Source organism: Brettanomyces bruxellensis, chromosome 5, assembly GCF_011074885.1.
Source record: "Brettanomyces bruxellensis chromosome 5, complete sequence".
Lineage (NCBI taxonomy): Eukaryota > Fungi > Ascomycota > Pichiomycetes > Pichiales > Pichiaceae > Brettanomyces > Brettanomyces bruxellensis.
In genome coordinates this window covers 404765-424111 of record NC_054686.1, presented here as the reverse complement: position 1 = coordinate 424111, position 19347 = coordinate 404765, and the positions used below count along the sequence as shown (strand labels likewise).

General features: G+C 39.5%; 8 protein-coding genes across 8 annotated transcripts; 3 read left to right on the top strand and 5 right to left on the bottom strand.

Moving 5' to 3' along the window:
- Positions 1 to 211: 211 nt before the first annotated feature.
- Positions 212 to 4229, bottom strand: OXP1 (5-oxoprolinase; the record flags this gene model as incomplete). Its single annotated transcript, XM_041282705.1, has 2 exons — positions 212 to 4132; positions 4203 to 4229. 2 exons carry the CDS (start codon positions 4227 to 4229, stop codon positions 212 to 214), a joined length of 3948 nt encoding a protein of 1315 aa, XP_041135481.1.
- A 1742-nt stretch (positions 4230 to 5971) lies between these two features.
- BRETT_004208 (uncharacterized protein) lies at positions 5972 to 7666 on the bottom strand (the record flags this gene model as incomplete). Its single annotated transcript, XM_041282704.1, has 1 exon — positions 5972 to 7666. One exon carries the CDS (start codon positions 7664 to 7666, stop codon positions 5972 to 5974), a length of 1695 nt encoding a protein of 564 aa, XP_041135480.1.
- A 349-nt stretch (positions 7667 to 8015) lies between these two features.
- Positions 8016 to 9758, bottom strand: GDA1 (Guanosine-diphosphatase; the record flags this gene model as incomplete). Its single annotated transcript, XM_041282703.1, has 1 exon — positions 8016 to 9758. One exon carries the CDS (start codon positions 9756 to 9758, stop codon positions 8016 to 8018), a length of 1743 nt encoding a protein of 580 aa, XP_041135479.1.
- An 832-nt stretch (positions 9759 to 10590) lies between these two features.
- On the top strand, positions 10591 to 11466 carry BRETT_004206 (uncharacterized protein; the record flags this gene model as incomplete). The annotated part of the gene is made up of 1 exon (XM_041282702.1): positions 10591 to 11466. One exon carries the CDS (start codon positions 10591 to 10593, stop codon positions 11464 to 11466), a length of 876 nt encoding a protein of 291 aa, XP_041135478.1.
- A 29-nt stretch (positions 11467 to 11495) lies between these two features.
- BRETT_004205 (uncharacterized protein) lies at positions 11496 to 14507 on the bottom strand (the record flags this gene model as incomplete). The annotated part of the gene is made up of 1 exon (XM_041282701.1): positions 11496 to 14507. The coding sequence occupies one exon, from the start codon at positions 14505 to 14507 to the stop codon at positions 11496 to 11498; it is 3012 nt and encodes a 1003-aa protein (XP_041135477.1).
- A 658-nt stretch (positions 14508 to 15165) lies between these two features.
- On the top strand, positions 15166 to 16119 carry BRETT_004204 (uncharacterized protein; the record flags this gene model as incomplete). The annotated part of the gene is made up of 1 exon (XM_041282700.1): positions 15166 to 16119. The coding sequence occupies one exon, from the start codon at positions 15166 to 15168 to the stop codon at positions 16117 to 16119; it is 954 nt and encodes a 317-aa protein (XP_041135476.1).
- Positions 16120 to 16281: 162 nt separating this feature from the next.
- Positions 16282 to 17307, bottom strand: BRETT_004203 (uncharacterized protein; the record flags this gene model as incomplete). Its single annotated transcript, XM_041282699.1, has 1 exon — positions 16282 to 17307. One exon carries the CDS (start codon positions 17305 to 17307, stop codon positions 16282 to 16284), a length of 1026 nt encoding a protein of 341 aa, XP_041135475.1.
- Positions 17308 to 18143: 836 nt separating this feature from the next.
- Positions 18144 to 18956, top strand: BRETT_004202 (uncharacterized protein; the record flags this gene model as incomplete). Its single annotated transcript, XM_041282698.1, has 1 exon — positions 18144 to 18956. The coding sequence occupies one exon, from the start codon at positions 18144 to 18146 to the stop codon at positions 18954 to 18956; it is 813 nt and encodes a 270-aa protein (XP_041135474.1).
- Between the last annotated feature and the right edge of the window lie 391 nt (positions 18957 to 19347).

Here is a 19347-nt window from a genome sequence, read left to right as displayed (position 1 = left end):
ATTACTAAAGTCGCGTCGACAAGACGCTTCGACCTTGAATACTTTAGTAAACTTAGCCTTGGCGAAAGTAGAGTGTCTCTTACATGATGATACAGAGATTCAAACTTAACAAGCACAGCTACGTAATTCTATTTGATGTTATAATCTGTACCAGTATTGTTCTAGTAAGACATATACATTTTATATTCTAGAATTATAATATTCTTTCAACTTAATTCTCATACTGTTGCTTCTTCCTGATCGAGAGCGAACCTGCACCAACAGGATATACCACCTTTTTCCGTTGTGACTCAGGCGTGCGAGCTGATGGTTCTCCCCAGCCACCTCCTCCAGGTGTAAGTATGATAATTCTATCACCAGATGAAACGTCTACACTAGCCTTTCCTCCAATGTTAATGACTTGCTTCTTATCACCAACATTCCTAATCCATAAGTTCAGTCCTCTGGAGCCATCCTCACCACCTTCCATTCCATGAGGTGCAATTGCCCGCCTCTCTGACAATATCGATGCATTTACAGGAATACGAAATTCAATTTCACGGCGAACTCCATTTCCACCTTTGAAAAGTCCATTCCCACCAGAATTCTCTCTAATCGAGAAGTCTCTGAGAATGATCGGGTATCTCTTTTCAAACACTTCAGCATCTGTAATTCTAGTATTCGTCATGTTTGTTTGAATGCCAGACACACCACTCCAATGAGCAGAAGCACCGTGACCACCTGCTATAGTTTCGTAATAGCCAAATCCATCGTTACCAAAGGTAAAGTTGTTACAGCAACCCTGAGAATCAGCCATAACGTGAAATGCCTTAAGAATTGTATCGGTCACTCTTTGAGAGGTGCAGACATTTCCTCCAACAACGGCACAACCACTGTCGGGATCCAAGAGAGAGGATTTAGGAATAACAACTTCAATTGGACGAATACATCCTTGGTTCAACGGAATATCCTCATCGACCATGCACCTTAAACAATAAATGATTGCCGAGTATGTGATGGCATGTGGGGCATTCAAATTGTTGTATGCCTGAGGCGAGGTTCCGGTGAAATCAAAGATTATCTTTCCGTTCTCTTGGTTCTTCCTCAAGTGCAAGCAGATCGCAGAACCATCATCCATATGATCGACGCAATGGATATTTTCAATTCCATGCTTGGCAATTATACGGTCTAGCATTCTCGAGACGGTATCTGCGGCATTGTCTTGAATGGCATGCATGTATCCCATAATAGTAGGAAGGTCAAACTCGGTAACAAGTCTGTCAATCAAAGAAATACCCATCTGGTTTGCTGCCAATTGTGCCTTAAGGTCAGAAAGATTGTCCGAGAGTCTTCTGGAGCCAGAGCAGCCAGCATGTTGAGCTGGATCCTTAAGAAGCTTCTGCACAACCATTTCTTCTTGGAATACACCTCCTTTAACCAACAACTCGGAGTAGAAGCAGGCTCCTTCCTGCCATAACTCCTTTGAATTTGGAGGCATACTTCCTGGTAGCAATCCACCAATATCAGCATGATGTGCACGAGCAGCGACATAAAATATGATTTTTTCGTGGTCAAATGCTGGAGTAATCAAAGTAATATCTGGCAAGTGCGTTCCTCCTGCAGCAGGATGATTAGTTATAATCACATCACCCTCATGTAAGCGGCCTTTCCAAAGTTTGGCCTGACACGAAATACACGTGGACATCGATCCCAAATGAACCGGGACATGAGGAGCATTTGCCACCAAGTTGCCCTCAGAATCAAAGAGAGCACACGAGAAGTCAAGCCTTTCCTTCACATTAACAGAGACGGAAGTTTTCTGAAGCGAGTTACCCATCTGCTCAGCTATATCCATAAACCTATGGGAAAAAATAGAAAGTAGAACTGGCTCAATTGTGATCTCCTTTGAAGCCTCTTTTTCGGTCTGCTTCTTCTCGTGCTTCATTTCCAATGATTTAGTAAGTGTAACGAACAAATGGGTCTTGAGCACTAGCGCTTTCCCATTAGGTGGAATAAGGTTAGTCTGAGTGCCATCTGCAATGATAGCAGGACCTTGAACTTCCGTTCCCACTGGAAGATGATCAAGGTAGTATATACTTGTTGGTTTGCTGCCACCCTTATCCCAGTAAACATCCTTCACCATAGTTGCTTCATCGGCAGAAACTGGCTTTATACTGTGTTTAGCCTTTAATTCCTTGATTTGGTGATCAACAGTATCCTCGTCTCTCTTTGTTGCCTTTCCTATACCACGAACCCTAACATCATCGACAATAATCTGCTTATCAAACAAAAATCCAAACTCACGCTTATGCATGTCGCAAAATGTCTCCTTAAAGCCCCAGGAACCCTTATCTGCTTCTCTTGGAACCATAATGCCGGACTCCGTTCCCTGATATCTCAAGTTCAAATATTCCTCGTACACAATATCGTCATCACCTGTAAATCCCTGAGCTTGTAATGACAACTTGGCCTCACCTTTCAAGCGCGTGAAAACAGACTCGATGTCCGGTCTTGACTCGTTGTTCAATGTAAATGAAGCAGGTTCCTGAACTTCTTTCACCACATCAGCTAACTCCATACCATACGCAGACAAAACAGAGGAGTATTTATGTATGAGAATGGTGTTGATTCCCAAAAGATTCGCAACTGCAAAAGCACACTGACCTCCAGCACCACCAAAGGAAACAAGTCTGTGCTTGGATAAAACATGACCTTTTGCCTCAGTAAGTTGTCTCACGGGACGTGCCATGTTTTCATAGGCGACAGATAGAAATCCGTTGGCAACTTCCTCCGCAGTCATAGGCTTGATATCTGGGTTGCACGAATTAATCTCAGAAGTGATCTCCGCAAACCTTTGTTTTGTGATCGCATAATCCAAGCCCTGGTCCTCGTTTGGGCCAAAAATCTTCGGAAAGAACTCAGGAACAAGCCTACCCAAAAAGAGATTTGCATCAGTAACAGTTAGAGGGCCTCCTTTACGGTAGCAAGCAGGACCAGGGTGAGAAGATGCAGATTCAGGACCGACTTGCATCAAACCGTTTTTGTACGAAAGAATGGATCCACCACCAGCAGCCACAGTATTTATGTCAAGTTGTGGCGACTGAATTGTGACACCAGCGGTGGTGGTTTCAAAAACGTGATCGAACTTGCCATCACCAAAACGAGAAACATCAGTCGATGTACCACCCATATCGAAACCAATCAATGGTATACCATTTTCGGGATCGTAACACGTTCTAGCATAGCCAACAACACCTCCAGCAGGTCCCGAAAGGATTGCACGAAGACCAGAAAAAGAGGAAGCATCAACCAGACCACCATCAGACTGCATAAACTGACAACGCAATCCGGAAGTTTTTCCAGAGGCAATCTTCTGAATGCCATCCTTGAGGCCAGATTCGAATCCACGTAGATATTTCTTGATTTCAGGAGTTAGGTAAGCATCCGCAACAGAGGAATTAGCCCTGGCAACATACTTTATCATGGGCGTCAACTCGCTAGAAAGTGAAATATGTGTGAAGCCAATCTCTTTGGCAATCTGGCCCACAATTTTCTCATGATCTGGGAACGTGTATGAATGCATGAGACAGATCGCAATCGATCTGGTTCCGGAATCATAAACTGCCTGTAGTATAGACCTAACCTCATCCTTATTTGGGGCTTTTAGAATCCGAATTGTTTCTTTAGAAAGACCCTGGACCAGATCTTTTCCGTTTGGTTTTGTCACCTGTTGCTTTGGATCTTCAACAAAATCTTCAAGAGTAACTCTCTCATCGATTTCAACAACCGTATTATATAGAAGGCCAGGTTTGGCAACTGATAAATCAAAAATGTCTGGACGTGCCTGTGTACCTATCACGAGAACATCCTTAAAACCCTTGGTGGTAACCAATGCACATCTTTCACCCTTACGTTCAAGCAATGCATTTGTGGCAACTGTAGTACCCATACGCAATGATTCAATTTCTGATGTATCTATCGGTTGTCCTCTTGGGATCTTCTTGTGCTGAAATATCTCCAAAAGCCTTCTTATTCCTTCTAGGTTGGCATCCGGATAGTTTTGTGGATCAACCGACAATAGCTTAATCACGAAATCATCTTCTTGTTTTCCTGTCCCTGGATTTCCAATACAATCGGTGAATGTTCCACCTCTCTAGGATAGTTGTTAATAATTATGTCTCAAGTTAAAACTCCGTGCACCACAATGTCATAATTAAACTTACGTCTATAGCGATTCTAATGTTACCCATACTGTTCTGCTTGGATTGCTCAACTAATTGGATAGATGTAATTCTGTGAAAGCAGATCCAATCTCGAACGTGAAAGAAAGTGACTGGAATTAATGTTCTTTGTATATGAACTTTGCCACTTTTTGCTATCTCTGTTATCGCAGATATATATATTTTTTTCTATTAGTCCGAGTTTCAATGACTACAGCAGGATTTCGGAAAACTACTTCCTTTCAGATAGCCCCGCGGATAATAATAGGCTGTGAAGCATTATCTCTCAGCGTTAAAAAAAAAAATTTCAACCATTTATATATGGCCAGATACTGAGACGCGTCTATTTCTCTCAGCACGGCCGGTCGACCAATATTTCGTTGACTAATTTGGTTACCATTAAAGCACTTTTAGGCTAGAAAGCCAGCTTGACAGAAAGATTTTAGAAATGAAGCTCCATGCCTCAACTTATTTTAATGCTTTCCAGTCGGATTTTTTCCCCCTGCCTATTGTTCTTTTCTCTGATGTTGGTTTTTTGATCCCTTCCTAGCTTCCACAGATGTGTGAAAATAATACCAAATGTCAATTTAAACATCGACAATTAAAACAAGCCTGAACAAGTCTAACAATCGTATAAATAAAGATATATTGTTAATAAGAGTTATTCCGCTGGTTTAACGTCTGCTATGTTCCTTTCTTATGTCTATTCTAGGATTCAAATGTTCTATACAATAAGAATATAAATATTACGGAAGTAGTATTCCGGGCTTTCCTCATGTTTTTTGGTGCATTTCGGATATCAGGTATGCTTGCGAACTTACGTGATTTGTACGAATCAAGCAATGATTTCTGACAATCAGGGCATCGATGATAAACAATTATCCGGATAGAAATTCAGTATGTGGTGATGACTGTATTGTTAAATTTTTGGGGAACTACTGTCTAATGTAGAAAGGTAAATTTTTCTTCCGGGATTTTTTTCGGTAGACAATTTCTTTCGGAAATAGTAGAGTAGATGGAAGCTCAATGTTGAGCATGATTCAAATCTGAGTCTATTCTAGAGATATATACTTTTACCCAAGGCAAACGCATTGGATTCCTAACCGTTTAGTGCTTACTTCTGAGTTAATAGTTCACGTAGTGAATATTCAATTCTAAGTGTATTGGCCAGTGATCACCTTTTGATTTCAAACATAAATAAAGCAATTAATGAAATTAAAATGAATCAATATATATTATATTTTGTTTTCCACCGAAAGCCCAGACAAGGTTGCATAACTGTTGAAAAAGCTACGTCTATTGAGGTATATTTGTCTTAATTTGATGGAAATCTTCTTCTAACCCATTTTCATAATAACGTCGTATTATGACATATGTATGTGCAACACGCGTACTAGGAATATGAACCATTCCTTCAAACATAATATTTGTATTTTAGGGCATTATATATTCATAATATATATTCTAATGTCAATTTGTATTTCAGCTAACTTAATACCTTTTTTTATGCTAGTTGTCCAACTCTTTGCTCCAGTTGTATGCCATAGTTTCGGCATAGCGAAGTAGGTATCTTCTGCAAATTTATTGTGCAGCAGATCAAGGAAGGATACCACAGAGCATAAACTAGAAATATCAGCAAACATCGTGCTGAATAATATCTAGGTGATCACTCTCATCTCTTGACTTCTAATTTATCTTCAAAGCTTGTGAGCTGGATTAGACTAGATCAGGTTCCAACAATCAATACGTACATGGCAAAACAAAAATACACATCATAGATGGTCGTCCGGCGACGATGTGCTGGTACTTTCGTTTGTTCCGGTGAAGAAATTTGCCTTTATGGAATTTTGCAGCTTAGGGAGATCTGACTGTGCTGGTGGGTCAATACAAAGGTCTCTCTTAACTTTTTCTGACATATCACTTTCCAGCTCCGATTCATCGTTATAATCAATTTCGAATTTCGAATCATCAGAATCAGATTTGTAGTTACCGTAAGACTCCTTGTTATTGTCAGTTAAAAGATTCACAAACGATTTCTGCTCTTCACGCTTATTCCAATTTAATACGCTGCTCACGCTATCGAAATACTCTGTCTTCGATGATCGCACAGTTGGAAATGGATACTGAGATGCCGACACAGACACATAATAACCTTTAGATAACTCTATCCTTTCACGGCCGTCGAATGAAGCCCATGCATGCGCCCTCGCTCTGAGAGGCACTTGGACTCTTAATGTCATTGAGTCTGGTAGCAAAATTGGTCTAAACGAAAGAGTGTGCGGACAAATAGGCGTAACACAAATTGTGCTGACATTTGGATGCACCAAAGAGCCACCGGCACTAAGTGAATATGCAGTTGATCCTGTTGGAGTGGCGATAATTAACCCATCAGCCTGTGCGACCGTTATGAGAGATCCATCACCGTATAATTCGAGCATTGTGACCCATGGAGACGGACCTCTATCCACGGTCAGCTCATTTAGAACCTGCTGTTCACATAAGAGCTTGCCATGACTATCATGAACTCTACACGTAAACCTCATCCGGAGATTCGTTTTGACACCATGCTTGATTGCACGCGTTAGAGTCTGACGAAAGTCCTCAAATTTAAAGTTCGTCAAGAAGCCCAGTGATCCAAGCGAAAATGACATGATTGGTGGAACTGCACGCTGAAACATAGTCGAAGCATACAATACAGTTCCGTCACCTCCAAGAGTAATGACAAAATCAAACAAATTAGGATTATGGGTGACCACGGCCTTATCCCAAAACTTTAATCTTTGCTCACCGTTGACCGCAGATGCAGCGACAGTGTCAGCACAAAACCGTTTGGACCTCTTTAGGTGGAAATCCACGTAAACGGTTGTGTGCTTGGATTCCTTTAACAGCCAGGATGCAAGCTCCCTGGTGAGAAAAATCAAAGAATTATCTCTTGCCTTGGTAATAATCATCACCGAATTGAGTTGTAGATGTATAGTGGCCTTGTCCAACCTTCTTGCCAAAATTCGCACGCCATGAGCTGTTTTTGCCAATTCTGTATGTGATCGCATACTCGTAAGACCTTTATCTTTGAGAGAGTTCAAAAGTTCACTCGTTGTCTCACATTCCTGGTCCGTCTCAAGCCTCCTTTTATTTAGCAAAGATGGGAGTGGGAAATTATTATCATGTCGTTGCTGGAAACCCTGGGGAAACGGATTTCGCTGCCTCGAATAACCTGCTTGGTCAGCAAGACCTTTCCCACCAGAAATGGCATAATCATCTTTATCCTCAAACAGTCTGTCGTTCCTAGAATCAAAACCAACTGTTATAGATTGTGGAGGTCTATCATCAAAGAAACAGGTGTGCAAAATAGGCTCTTTGGATGTCATCGATTCGGACCTCTGTAAGGGCTGAGCTGATGGTGTTTCAGAGGAGGGCGTATCAGGAGATGAAGAAGTTGTATTAAGAGAGTCTGTTGAAGAAGACATCAGTGTTACCAATTTATCCTTACACCAATTAAAACTGCTATGCAAATTGCATTCCCTTGGCTATGGTAAATATTTGGTTAAATAAACAATTTGTTGGCACCAAAACGTTTATTACAATCCAACTTTCAGAGTCCCGAAAATAGTTATATTGATTATCGACCTTTAGAGACGGAAACAGCCGATGACAATTACTCAACCATTGGAAAATACGACCAAAAAAAAAAAAAAAGTTGGGAGAAAAATTACAGTCGCGACTATAGTCCTCAAGCATGATCCTGCTTGACAAATAAAATACGAACAGGTCGGCCACCTGATAATCAACGTTCAGTATTTAAATAGAAAAAAGCGCTTAATACTGCTTATCAACTTTACAGGTCCAACCAGAGCCCTGGTCAAGCAATGGAAGTGATGCTCCAAGACACCAACCAAGCTCATTTCCAGCGATGGTCTTGGCAGTTCTAAGTTCTCTGTTGAGACGAATATCATAACCGGTATGTAACAAGGCAGTCATAAAAGAGAGATCCATACACCACAATGGCTCGTTCTCCAACTCTTCGATTGAACTCTTCTGCAAGAAAAACTCATTCCAGAGAGATGAACCAGAGCACACCAACTGTGTAATATCCATCACTTCTTGAAGTGTAAAGGACTGAGGTATTCCAATAGGCTGCAAACGATCGTAGAAATATGAGAACACAAACATATCAGAGCTCTTAGGGAAATGATGTCTGAGTGAAGGTTGATATATACCATTGAAAGAGCAAGACTTAGATTTACATTTTGCATCCTTGTTCAGAATAGTCTCCGCAAGGAATCGACACTGTGTAGATGCGGTAGCTGCTAAGGTATCGGACTCATCTTTTGCCGGAGAAACAAAGTTCACCAAGTATGTAGTACCATCTTCTAATTTGACGGGAATGTTATTTGCGGCAACACCCGGAGGAACGCATGGATTTTTCAATGTAACTTCAGCCTTGAGTCCTTTAGGATTCTTCGCTTCTAATTCGGTGAGCGGAACCAAGCCAGATATAGAACCATGCTTTTGCAATAGTAATTCTAGGACCAAAGAATTGATTCTCTTTCTTCCCTCCATTAGACCATATCCAAGATGAGAATATTGGTATAAGATGAAATGTCGACCACCGAAGTCAATCTCATACTTATGCTCACCATCAATCATTTCTTCACCATCTTCTGGCTCAAAGACGATTTGCGTAGATCCTCCACCAAGATCAAAAACAGCTGCTGTAGGAGTCCTCTCTTTGCCTCCTATATTTCCAAGTAGGAAATTTGCCGTGATCCAGGCATAAACACCTTCGTCACTTCCGTCCATAATAGAAATGCCATCACCGGAAACCACTGGAAATGGATATTTTGTCTCGAGATATTTTCTGACCTCCTTTAGGATTGCACTCGCTTTTTTCTCACCCAATAATCTCAAACCAGCCGTGGCTTTAACGGCAACAGGTGAACATCCTTGCTTGTCGGTTGGAATAGTGTTCAATGCAACTTCTAATAATGGGTCTAGTGACTTTGCCGCACCTAAAGTATCAGTATCAAATGACGAGAGACCCGGATTCAACATCTTGAATTGCTCATCTAACAATTTTGGAGGACTCACACAGGTATCGAACGTGTAAACATGGACTCTGGAACCAGTTGAACCAGCATCAATCATGACAACATACTTTTTATCCTTAGATGAACATCCACTTGATGGAGCATCTGTTTTCTTTGCTTCACCGACATCGGCAGCCTTAGATGGAACTATGCCTTGTGATTCTGCCTGCTTTTTGTCTTCTAATGGGTATGGAGCTTTGTTTTCTTCTTCAACAGCTAATTCTGACTGGGTAACAGTATTTCCAATTTCCGCTATGCCAGAGTCAGCATCTTTTAAAGTAGCATCAGAATTTTGGGAAAGCGTACCACCTTCTTTATATTTTGAAGATTCATCCTCCAGGTAATCAGAACCATTGTCTAGTATTAAAGGGACATTTGATTTCTTTGATGGGATAGCCAAGAAAAACAATAGTCCAAGGAACAGGGACGCTCCTATCATGAGCAGCCGGTTTTTTCTTTTGGACGAGACCATCATTGTCAATTCCTACTTGGTATTTTGCCAAGAAATAGCAGGTGAGAGAATAAAAACGAAGGAGATTGGTGGGATAAAAATGTTAAGCTTTCGGAGAATATGAATATTTATTTTCAATAACCTGTTTCTGTGAGATAGCCAGCCATGCAGCCTGCCGTATATCAGAAGCAGGGAACACTAAAACGCGGAAAAAACTGTGCTAAAATTACTTTGCAAGTACAAATGTGATCGACAACAATAGAGGAAACGCGGTTGAAAATTCTTCCCTTCTATTTTTTACACGTCTCTTGGTTTACAGCCATAGACTTTCGCCTATCCTGTTCAACTAAGCGATTAGGGGAGGAAGATATTAATTATGTGCTCTATGATAATAAAGAGTTGGCAAATAAAAATCCTGTAATAATAATTGACTGTGGGACATTTATGGAAATTCTAAAGAGAACATAGTACTATATGCAGTATAATATTTCATGAAAGAGGATAAAGTCTTTTTGGATGTACCCTATTAAGTTATAATCTAGATCGAAAGCCATGGAATTGGCAGCAACACTTCCAAGAAATTTATTTAAAAATTTAGCGCACGCTGGCAAATATATTAAAATCACCCTTTTCACACTTTAAGAATCACCATTAGAATGTTGAAAGGCCAAGTCATTTGAGTGTTCTCATCCTTAGTAATGCTCGATAGATGATAGATACACTTTCGAGCGAAGAAATTACTAGCTCACCCATTAAAATTTCATCTGCTAAATTTTTATTCGCTTAGTCCCTGCTATCTTACCATCTGTTTCAGATAAATACTTTCAATAGCACTACAAATATTTGAAAGCTAATGTCTAGAAACAAAGAAAAAGCACAATCGCTATTGAACCTGTATTATGCACAAAAAGGACCACAAATTCCTACGCAGAGGCCGAGATCTACGGAAGATGTCAAAAGTGTAACAGACGCAGAGTTATTCAGGAAGATGTGCATTCAAGATATCGACAAGAGTTTGATGAAGATAAACAATCCATTAATCAATGAGTATGAGATAAGAGACTTGAATTCAAAGCTCAACAAATTATTCCGCGAGAAACGGGCTTGGGAACACAGAATTAAAGATCTTGGTGGTCCGGACTATTTACAATTTATAACAAACAGTAACGAAACCATAATAAAAGGATGCCGATATTTTGGAAGGGCCAAAGAGCTCCCAGATGTACAAGAACTTCTGAAATTATCCAGAGAAGAAAAAACAGAGAATACACAAAACTTTCGGAGGAAAAAGTATAGGGATGAATCAAGGAAGCAGCTGAATCTCTTGCAACTAGATGCTAGATATTATGGATTACTCGACGAGGACCGATCATCACAGCAAAGAATAGGAAATGGTGTATTAGGAATTCCCTCTGAAGAAGAACTTTTAGATGAAGTGAAATCAACTTTGGGGGACAAATCTCTACCTACTCCAATTATAACACGTCAAGAACTCAAACATTCACTAAATCCGGCTACCCCCGGAAATACTAAGGATGATGACATTATAAAATACGAGAGAGCAGTTACAAGGGCTGCCTCAAGAAGATGTGAGACTGAGGCTAAACCCACAATTACAATTCCGACAGAGGACTTCATAGCCGACAAATCAGCTGTAGATAAGAAAGTCGAGGAGATGATCGTGGCGCACAAGAAGAAAGAGCTTCTTGAAAAACTTGGCGATATATAATAGGTACACTGTATATTAAAAAGCTTATACTAAAGCAACAAATCGATACCTTTATGAATAATTTCCTTGAAGTTGCTGACGTAATTTTGTTCGTCCTCCCAGATAATACGGTCTATCTCTCTTCTACCAGAGTCAAGATCTAGTTGGTCTAACCTATGAATTTTTGTCCTTCTGAACACCTTGTATACAACATAGCAAAGTATGAAAAGGAACAAAGAGCCGTAACTGGAAATAAAATTTGCAGAGGACCAACTTCCCCTTAGAAACACCAAAAATCCAGACAAAATAACGATCGAAAATCCAGCTATCATTCCAAAGTATGCCAAATATGGTTGTAATGGTGATTTATACGGATAATTCTCATCATCCCTGTTGATTATATCTGGGCGTAGACTGAGCCCATAAAAGAATCTAATAAACGATAGGCACATCCCAGACCAAACCAACAATCCAGTAGATGAACAGATGCTCAATAATCTCTCAAAAACTAAAGCGGTATTATGGTTGACAGATAGATATGCAAGTGAACCAAATAATGCTGTGAAAAGAACACTTGCATAAGGAACCCCATTCTTTGTACAGACCGAAAATATTTTAGGAGCCTTACCTTGAATTGACATGAAGTATAACGTTCTTGATGAAGCATAAAGCTGCGAAGTTGCAGCAGTAACTGCAAAGTAGAGAAGAAACGCGTTAGCAACCGCCGCAAAAGTACACATACCTGCACTTTGTATCGCAATTATGAATGGCGACTGGTTACCGTTGGAAAAGCCAGCCCACGTTAGCAAATGCGTTGTGCAAACATTGCCTCCAACATTATCTATCACATAATTTTGTAGACTCTCATTGGCTTTATAACTACCTCCACTAAAGTATCGAAGAAGACGTGGATCGCCACTGTAAATGTTCAATCCCACAACAAATATGGACAGAATATAGAAGAAGAGAATACGCCAGTAGATATTTCGAGTAGCACTTGGAATTGCTCTTCTAGGATTTCTTGCCTCACTTCCAGCAATGATAACAATTTCAGTACCAACATAGGCATATGCCGCCACAGCCGTCGCAATTATGACTTGACACAATCTTCCTTTAGCACCACCAATTCCATCCAATGAACCTAACCCGTTGTCATTAACATCAAACGTGGGCCGGAAAGGACCAAAAGTTATGAAGTGGCTTAAATCCGAATCTGCACTGTTCCAGTAATGAAAGCCGATCTTTTTGTGAAATGGAGAAGAACCACCACAGTTAAGAACAACCATATATATCATTAATGCTAAAATAAACAACAACTTTATCACGGTTGAGTAATACTCAAATTCCCCATAGACTTTGATGTCGCATAAATTCACAAATGTAGCGAAAATTAGAAAAAGCGATATCCAGGCTGCCGTTTGCGGCCCTGGAATGTTTAAATTTGAGTAAAAACTTAACATGATGGATGCAGCAGTTATTTCTGTGGGCATTCCAATCATATAGCTGAACCAATAACTAACACCAAGGGCAAATCCAAAGGCATCATCAACAAACCTTGCGGACACACCAGAGACACCACCGCAAAGTGGTATGAGAGTAACCATTTCACAAAATGATAACATGGTGGATAAAACAATTATTCCAGCAATGATAAAACCAAGAAGACAACCCAACGGACCTGCAATAGAAAAGGCCTTTCCTGAGGAAAGTAATAATCCAACACCCAATGTTCCACCCAATGCAATCTGATGCAAATGACGTAACTTAAGTTTTCTTTGAATCTGGTAATGATGGTTCATCTGCTCACGAACCTTATTAAATGGATTAAGACTTTTGAAAATGGTACAAAGTTTCGTTCTGTGATGAGGGAAATACTGTCGAAAATTGAACCATGAACCAGCAGATTTCCTTCCTTCAGGTAAATCGGAGTACTTATTTGAACCACCTCTTTCACCAATAACATTAAAGTTATAGTCTACTTCTTCCTCATTACTAACAATAAAGCCGATACTAGAAATATTCTCACTCTCTTCATTGCTTTCAAGAGCAAAAGTGGTACGATCATCAGCTAATCTTTTCTCGGAGAAATCATTCACAAGATCATATGAATGCATCTCAAGAGGGGACAAGTTATTATTTCTCATTGAACTCTTTAGAGTTCCACTATCAACTAGCATGTTCTTGAGTGAGCTTTGTTCTCCAGAGTATTTGGTAAAATTATCTGGACTGCAGCTACCAACATTGCTTGGCTTTCCGGATACAGAATTTGCTTTACTAAACAGCCTATTATACCAGTGCGATGATCGCTGATTCATCTTAGCCCTCAAAGGCTTATCAATAGATGTATCAACAGCTTTGATGAATCCACTATCCAAATCGCCAATATTAAGAATCGGAAGATAATGCGCATGATTGGGCGTACTATATCGTTCAGCCTTCATTGTACAAAGTCTTTTTCTGATTTTTTCTTCCTGGGCAACTTCATTATTATAGATCTCAAAGTCACTTGGCTGATTACCAAGGTTTTTGTCATCATGATCTCTATAACGAATGCTTTCACCCTTGTATTTTTCGTACAAATTTCTAAAGAAAAAGCGAGACCTCCCAGAATCATCTATCTTCTCTGCAGAGACGGTATCCAAAATCCGATTAAGAATAGATGTATCCAGATTATCATCATTATCATCGCTTCCATCAATAATTGTAGACTGAACAAATGACGAGGCACTATGATCAGCATTGATATTACCATCAGCAAGATCCTTTATATTGCTTCCAGAACAATTTGACGCTGCATTGGTTTTAATAAATTGATTAGATTCATATTTGCTATTTTCTTCAAGTATATTTGTATTTTCATCTTCTGGGTTGCCTTGTAATCTGTCACCCATTTTTGGGAATAGATCACATCCTGATTGTGAGGAACCATCATTGATAAATGCTCTTCTGGCACGTTCTGTTTCGTTATCAAACAGTGAAAACCCTTCAGCTTTTGATTCACAATTTGACTTATTTGAATTTATACTTTGAGAGCTTGGGGGACGAGCCTTTTTGGGAAGCATATTAATTCCAAAAGATTGTTTCAAGACGGCGTTCCATCAGAAAAAAAATATGTCGGCGTTTTCAAATTAACTAGTCACTTCAGTTCGAGCACGATGTTAATAGATATGTTCTAATGATATATACAGTAATAAATAAATATGTTTGAGGATGAAGGTACGGTAATGGCAGAACAGACGGATATATATAAAAGGAAGGAAGAAGTTTTACACTTCTGTCTGTAAAATGTAGATAAGAAAACTGGGATGTACTCCATTGATCAAGCGGAACAATGCTTGGCAAGCAGAGCGCGAATTTAGTGCGATCGACCATAAATCATAGAAGTGAAACAAGAAAGCGCTGGAGGAGCGAAATATTTGTGCTTGTACTTTTTTCTCTTACGCTCTTCAATTTTGGAACGTAAATTGAAAAAAGACAGGTAGTGAAAAAAAAAAAAAATAGGAGTGATGGAACCGACTGAGAGATCTCCAAAAGTACCCGACCTATACGATACATATGACGAAGGCTATATGGAATAAATAATTCTAAACTCGAGCTTGCTAGAATAAGTAGGATTGTTGAACTGTCATATAAGTAAGCTGCTAAGTACCATATTCTATAAGAAATTAAAAGAAAACAAGACAAAGTTGCGTTCTAATACCATTTGCATAAAGATCAGACATGAATTATCAAAATCCTCTTCAACAAGGTAATGCTAACCTGAATATTGGGCAAGGAAAAATGCGGGCTCATAAGGTGGCTACAACTGCACGGAAAAACCCAACTGCCATTGCAATTGCATCTTCGGTAAGATATAGCAAAGTCTTAAAACAAAGACAAGGAATCAATGCTTCGGCCGGCAACTCAAAACAAGACTTTTTCAGGTTTAAGAGATTTGTGAGGGCATTGCAAAGCCCAGAGTATGAAAAGAAAAGCTCCAAGGCACCCGAATTATATCCACCTGTTAAGGATGAAGCCAGCGCACAAAAAATATTTGTCATGCTAATTCAGAATCAGCTTGTTCTTCCTGTTCGCAAGTTGAAGACAAAGGAGTCCAAAGAGAGAGGTTTGCCTGTTAATAAAACTACTCCTGGATTAGAAATCATACACAAGGCAGTTTTACAGCCGGATACATACTTCATGTGGAACTTCGAGCCCCCAAATCCATTCCTCTGGCTATATTCAATTCTTGGTGTCGCAGCAGTCTTTGCTGTAGTGTTGTTCCCTCTTTGGCCTGTTTGGATGAGAACAGGAGTTTGGTACTTGAGTACAGGCTTGTTATTACTCATTGCTGCATTCTTTGGTATTGCATTCATAAGATTAATCATATTCATAGTGTCATACTTTACTATGTCGAGACGTTTCTGGCTTTTCCCAAACTTGTTTGCCGATTGTGGTGTTATTGACAGTTTCAAGCCATTGTACGGATGGGAAGATCCAAGTAGCAAGAAGCAGGGTCACAAGCACAAACACCGTAAGACTACAAAGGATACAGGTGATGCGAGTACCGAAAAGACAGCAGAACCCATCGCAACAACAACAGCAGCAACAACAACAACTTCCTCCAAGGCAAAAACTACAGAGGCCAGGAAGCGCACACCAATCCTCGAAGAAATAGCAGATGATGAGAATTAAACTCTTGCGTCGGGCTTGACATTTTTCTTCTTCTTTCTTATACTTAAACTATAAAGCCCGGACTACAGCTTAATAAATTTGATATAAATCCTAACCTGGTTATTATATATATTCATATATGTAAGTCAAGCAAAATTTCACAAGGACTGTAGAATGACACATTTAGGCAGAATATGTTTGCTTAGGGAAAGGATACGATGGACCAACCTCCTGGATGGAAAGAGAAGCAAGCCATTGCCCTATCTTAATAGACTCCTCAATGCTTTTTCCTTCAACCAAACCAGCAGTGAAACCAGCTGCGAAAGCATCACCAGCACCGTTGGTATCTGCAATTTTGTCGCTTTCCAATTTCTTCACAGGGTAAGTTTTGATAGACTGTGCTGTGAGGTAATGTGTTGGACCAGTGCCCTGAGTGAAAACAACTACTCTGTCACGCTTGGTGTTAGCCTTTGGAAGAGACAGTATGCTTTTTGCAATTTCGTCCAAGTCCTTGCTCTCAATTCCGTGGGATTCACCGTAAGAAGCAATCTCAGTTTCATTACAAACAACAATGTCAACATACTTGAGGACCTTGTCAAGGGCATCCTTAAATGCGATAGGAATGAATGGTGCAGAGAAGTTAAGGATAAAGATCTTGTTTTTGTCAGCAGCATGCTTTCCTAAAAGCTCAATGGCCTCGGGAGAAACTGTCAAGTGGAAACCTCCAATATAGAAAACGTTTGCATCTTCAACCACAGCCCAGTTCTCAGGCTTTTGCAAATGTGATGGCTTGAAATGGTTAGCAGCGGCCAAATCGGTAACCAAAGATCTATTATTCTTGTAAATCAAAGCAGCACATTTACCAGTGGCAAAATCATCCTGATACATATAACGTGTTGTTAAGCCAACAGACTTGTTTGCCTCGGTCAATTTCTCTGCGTACAAATCTTTTCCAACCGATCCAAAGTAAGCAACAGAGTTTTCGGGTAATAAATATTGGGCACCTCTAGCAGTGTTCTGAGCAGCACCACCGGCAACAAGTTTCACACCTTTCATTTCCAAAATCTCCTTGTAGATAGGAAGATGCTTCTCTGCAGCCAAAATGGCATCGTTGTCTTTAAGTTCATACTTTTCTAAGTAGTCCTTATCAACATCCACCTGGATGTCTAATAGGGGGTTTCCCAAACAAACCAATTTAAATGATGACATGTTATTTGCGATATGTCGTGTGTTTCCAGTGAAATTTCACTATAACGTTGTTGTGGTCCGGATGTTGCTCAAAAGGTGAACGAGATACGGAAAGGGGACACTAATTAGTCAAAAACTTTATTATCACAGGGAAGTGCGGAAACATGCTTAGGCAAGAAATTTTCTAACCACCATTATTATTTCAAAAATCTTACTGTGATCTTGAAAAACGTTTTTCGTTATTATTATTTTTTTTTTTTTTGTGTGTTTGGCTATCATCTGCAACTGATAGGACAAATTATCCAAGTTGCAAGGACTCTGTACAACATAAATTAGAGAATAGTAAATGAATTATTTCAAAAATGTACAAGAAAGTAACAGTAATAAACATGTGAAAGGCTTATTTTAGGGGTTAAAAAGATATACCGTACAGGTACTTTTTGGTGATAAAACGTGCTTCGTGCATGTGCAATCTTTAAAAGCGATCGGAACACAATATATAGTAAAGGAATATCATTTTTGAACATTCCCATTTTAATAGTCGTCAAAGTGCAAAGTTGGTATTCTGTTTAAGTGGTGCAATCAGATCTATAGATACAGTCCTGTAATTATGGACGACCAATCAATCCTTCCTGTTATTTTTTATTTAATGTTTTTCACCCAACGAAATTCTTCGGGTAAATTTTGAGCACCCTCGGTGGATTAACGATGGCCTCCCGAAACCGGCATAAAGAAGAATAAAAGGGCGGGTGAATTTTATACGATTAAAGTTTAAAGATAGTTTATTTGAAGAGCAACAAGAAACTTTCTGGTATACTCAACCAAGTTAGTAAAGACAGGTTGGATTGGTAAAGAATATGATATATTTCAACAGTGATCCTTTCTTGAAGTACCGGCCATTTCCGGAAACTACAGATGATCTATTTCTTCAACATTGGCACGAATTAGCAGTGGCTACTATATTCTATTTTTCTATAACATGGCTTGCCCCAATACTAAATAACAGAATATTCGGATCATATTACAGGACCCTTGAGAATAAAAAGCTTAAATCAGACTTTGATGTTCATATTACATCATTTACCCAGGCAATTGTCGCTATTTTGCTATGCATTCCCATGTTTGCACACCCACTGTTTCGTGAAAATCCGATATTTGGAACATATGATTTTGCAGGTCTTGCATGCGCTTTAACATGTGGTTATTTTATTTGGGATTTGGTATACTGTTGCATCTACCACTTTGATCTTTATGGTTACCAATATCTATTTCATGCTACTGGTTCTCTTATCGTTTTCACCACCACTTTTAGGGGATACTGCCAGCCATTAATCCCCGCATTCCTTATCTTTGAGTTAAGCACACCATTTGTCAATTTATTTTGGTTTTTCACACGTGGACCCAAAGACCTTATCAACGAGAAGGCTTTCATGATTAACGGAGCATTTTTAATTATTACTTTCTTTTTAACAAGATGCGTTTGGGGAGTCTATGCATCATGCAAAGCTTTCAAAATGTGCTTGACCGTTAAAGACCAACTCCCAGCCATTTTTATCCCTCTTGTGTTTGGCTTGAATGTTGGCTTCAACTGTTTGAACTTTTTCTGGTTTAGCAAAATGGCAAAACTCGCAAAGAGAGCAATTACCAGTGGTGTTAAGAAGAATGAGTGAAATATATTTAAAAGTATGGACTTGTCAAAAGACTTTTATTTTACGATTAGAATGAGGATTTGAAGTATCGGGTAGATAATCAGGCTTTTTCTATGTATGCATTATATTTTTCATTATCGCCGACTATAAAGCTTACAAAATAATTAACCAGAAAATTCGATGGTCTTATGACGCGTCTGTAAATGTTTGAAAGAGAAAAAGCATTCTAAAAATGAGTTAGACGTCAACTGATGACTACCCGGGTAAGAATCGCGTAGACCAGAATTGATGCATACTGGGAGTTGGCTGAAGAAAAAGAAGGGGAAAGAATTTTTCTTCAGAGTGAAATTCAGTTCTGGATTGCTGCTCAGCTTTCGTTGCCATTGAGGAAAAAGGAAAATTCTCGAATAAT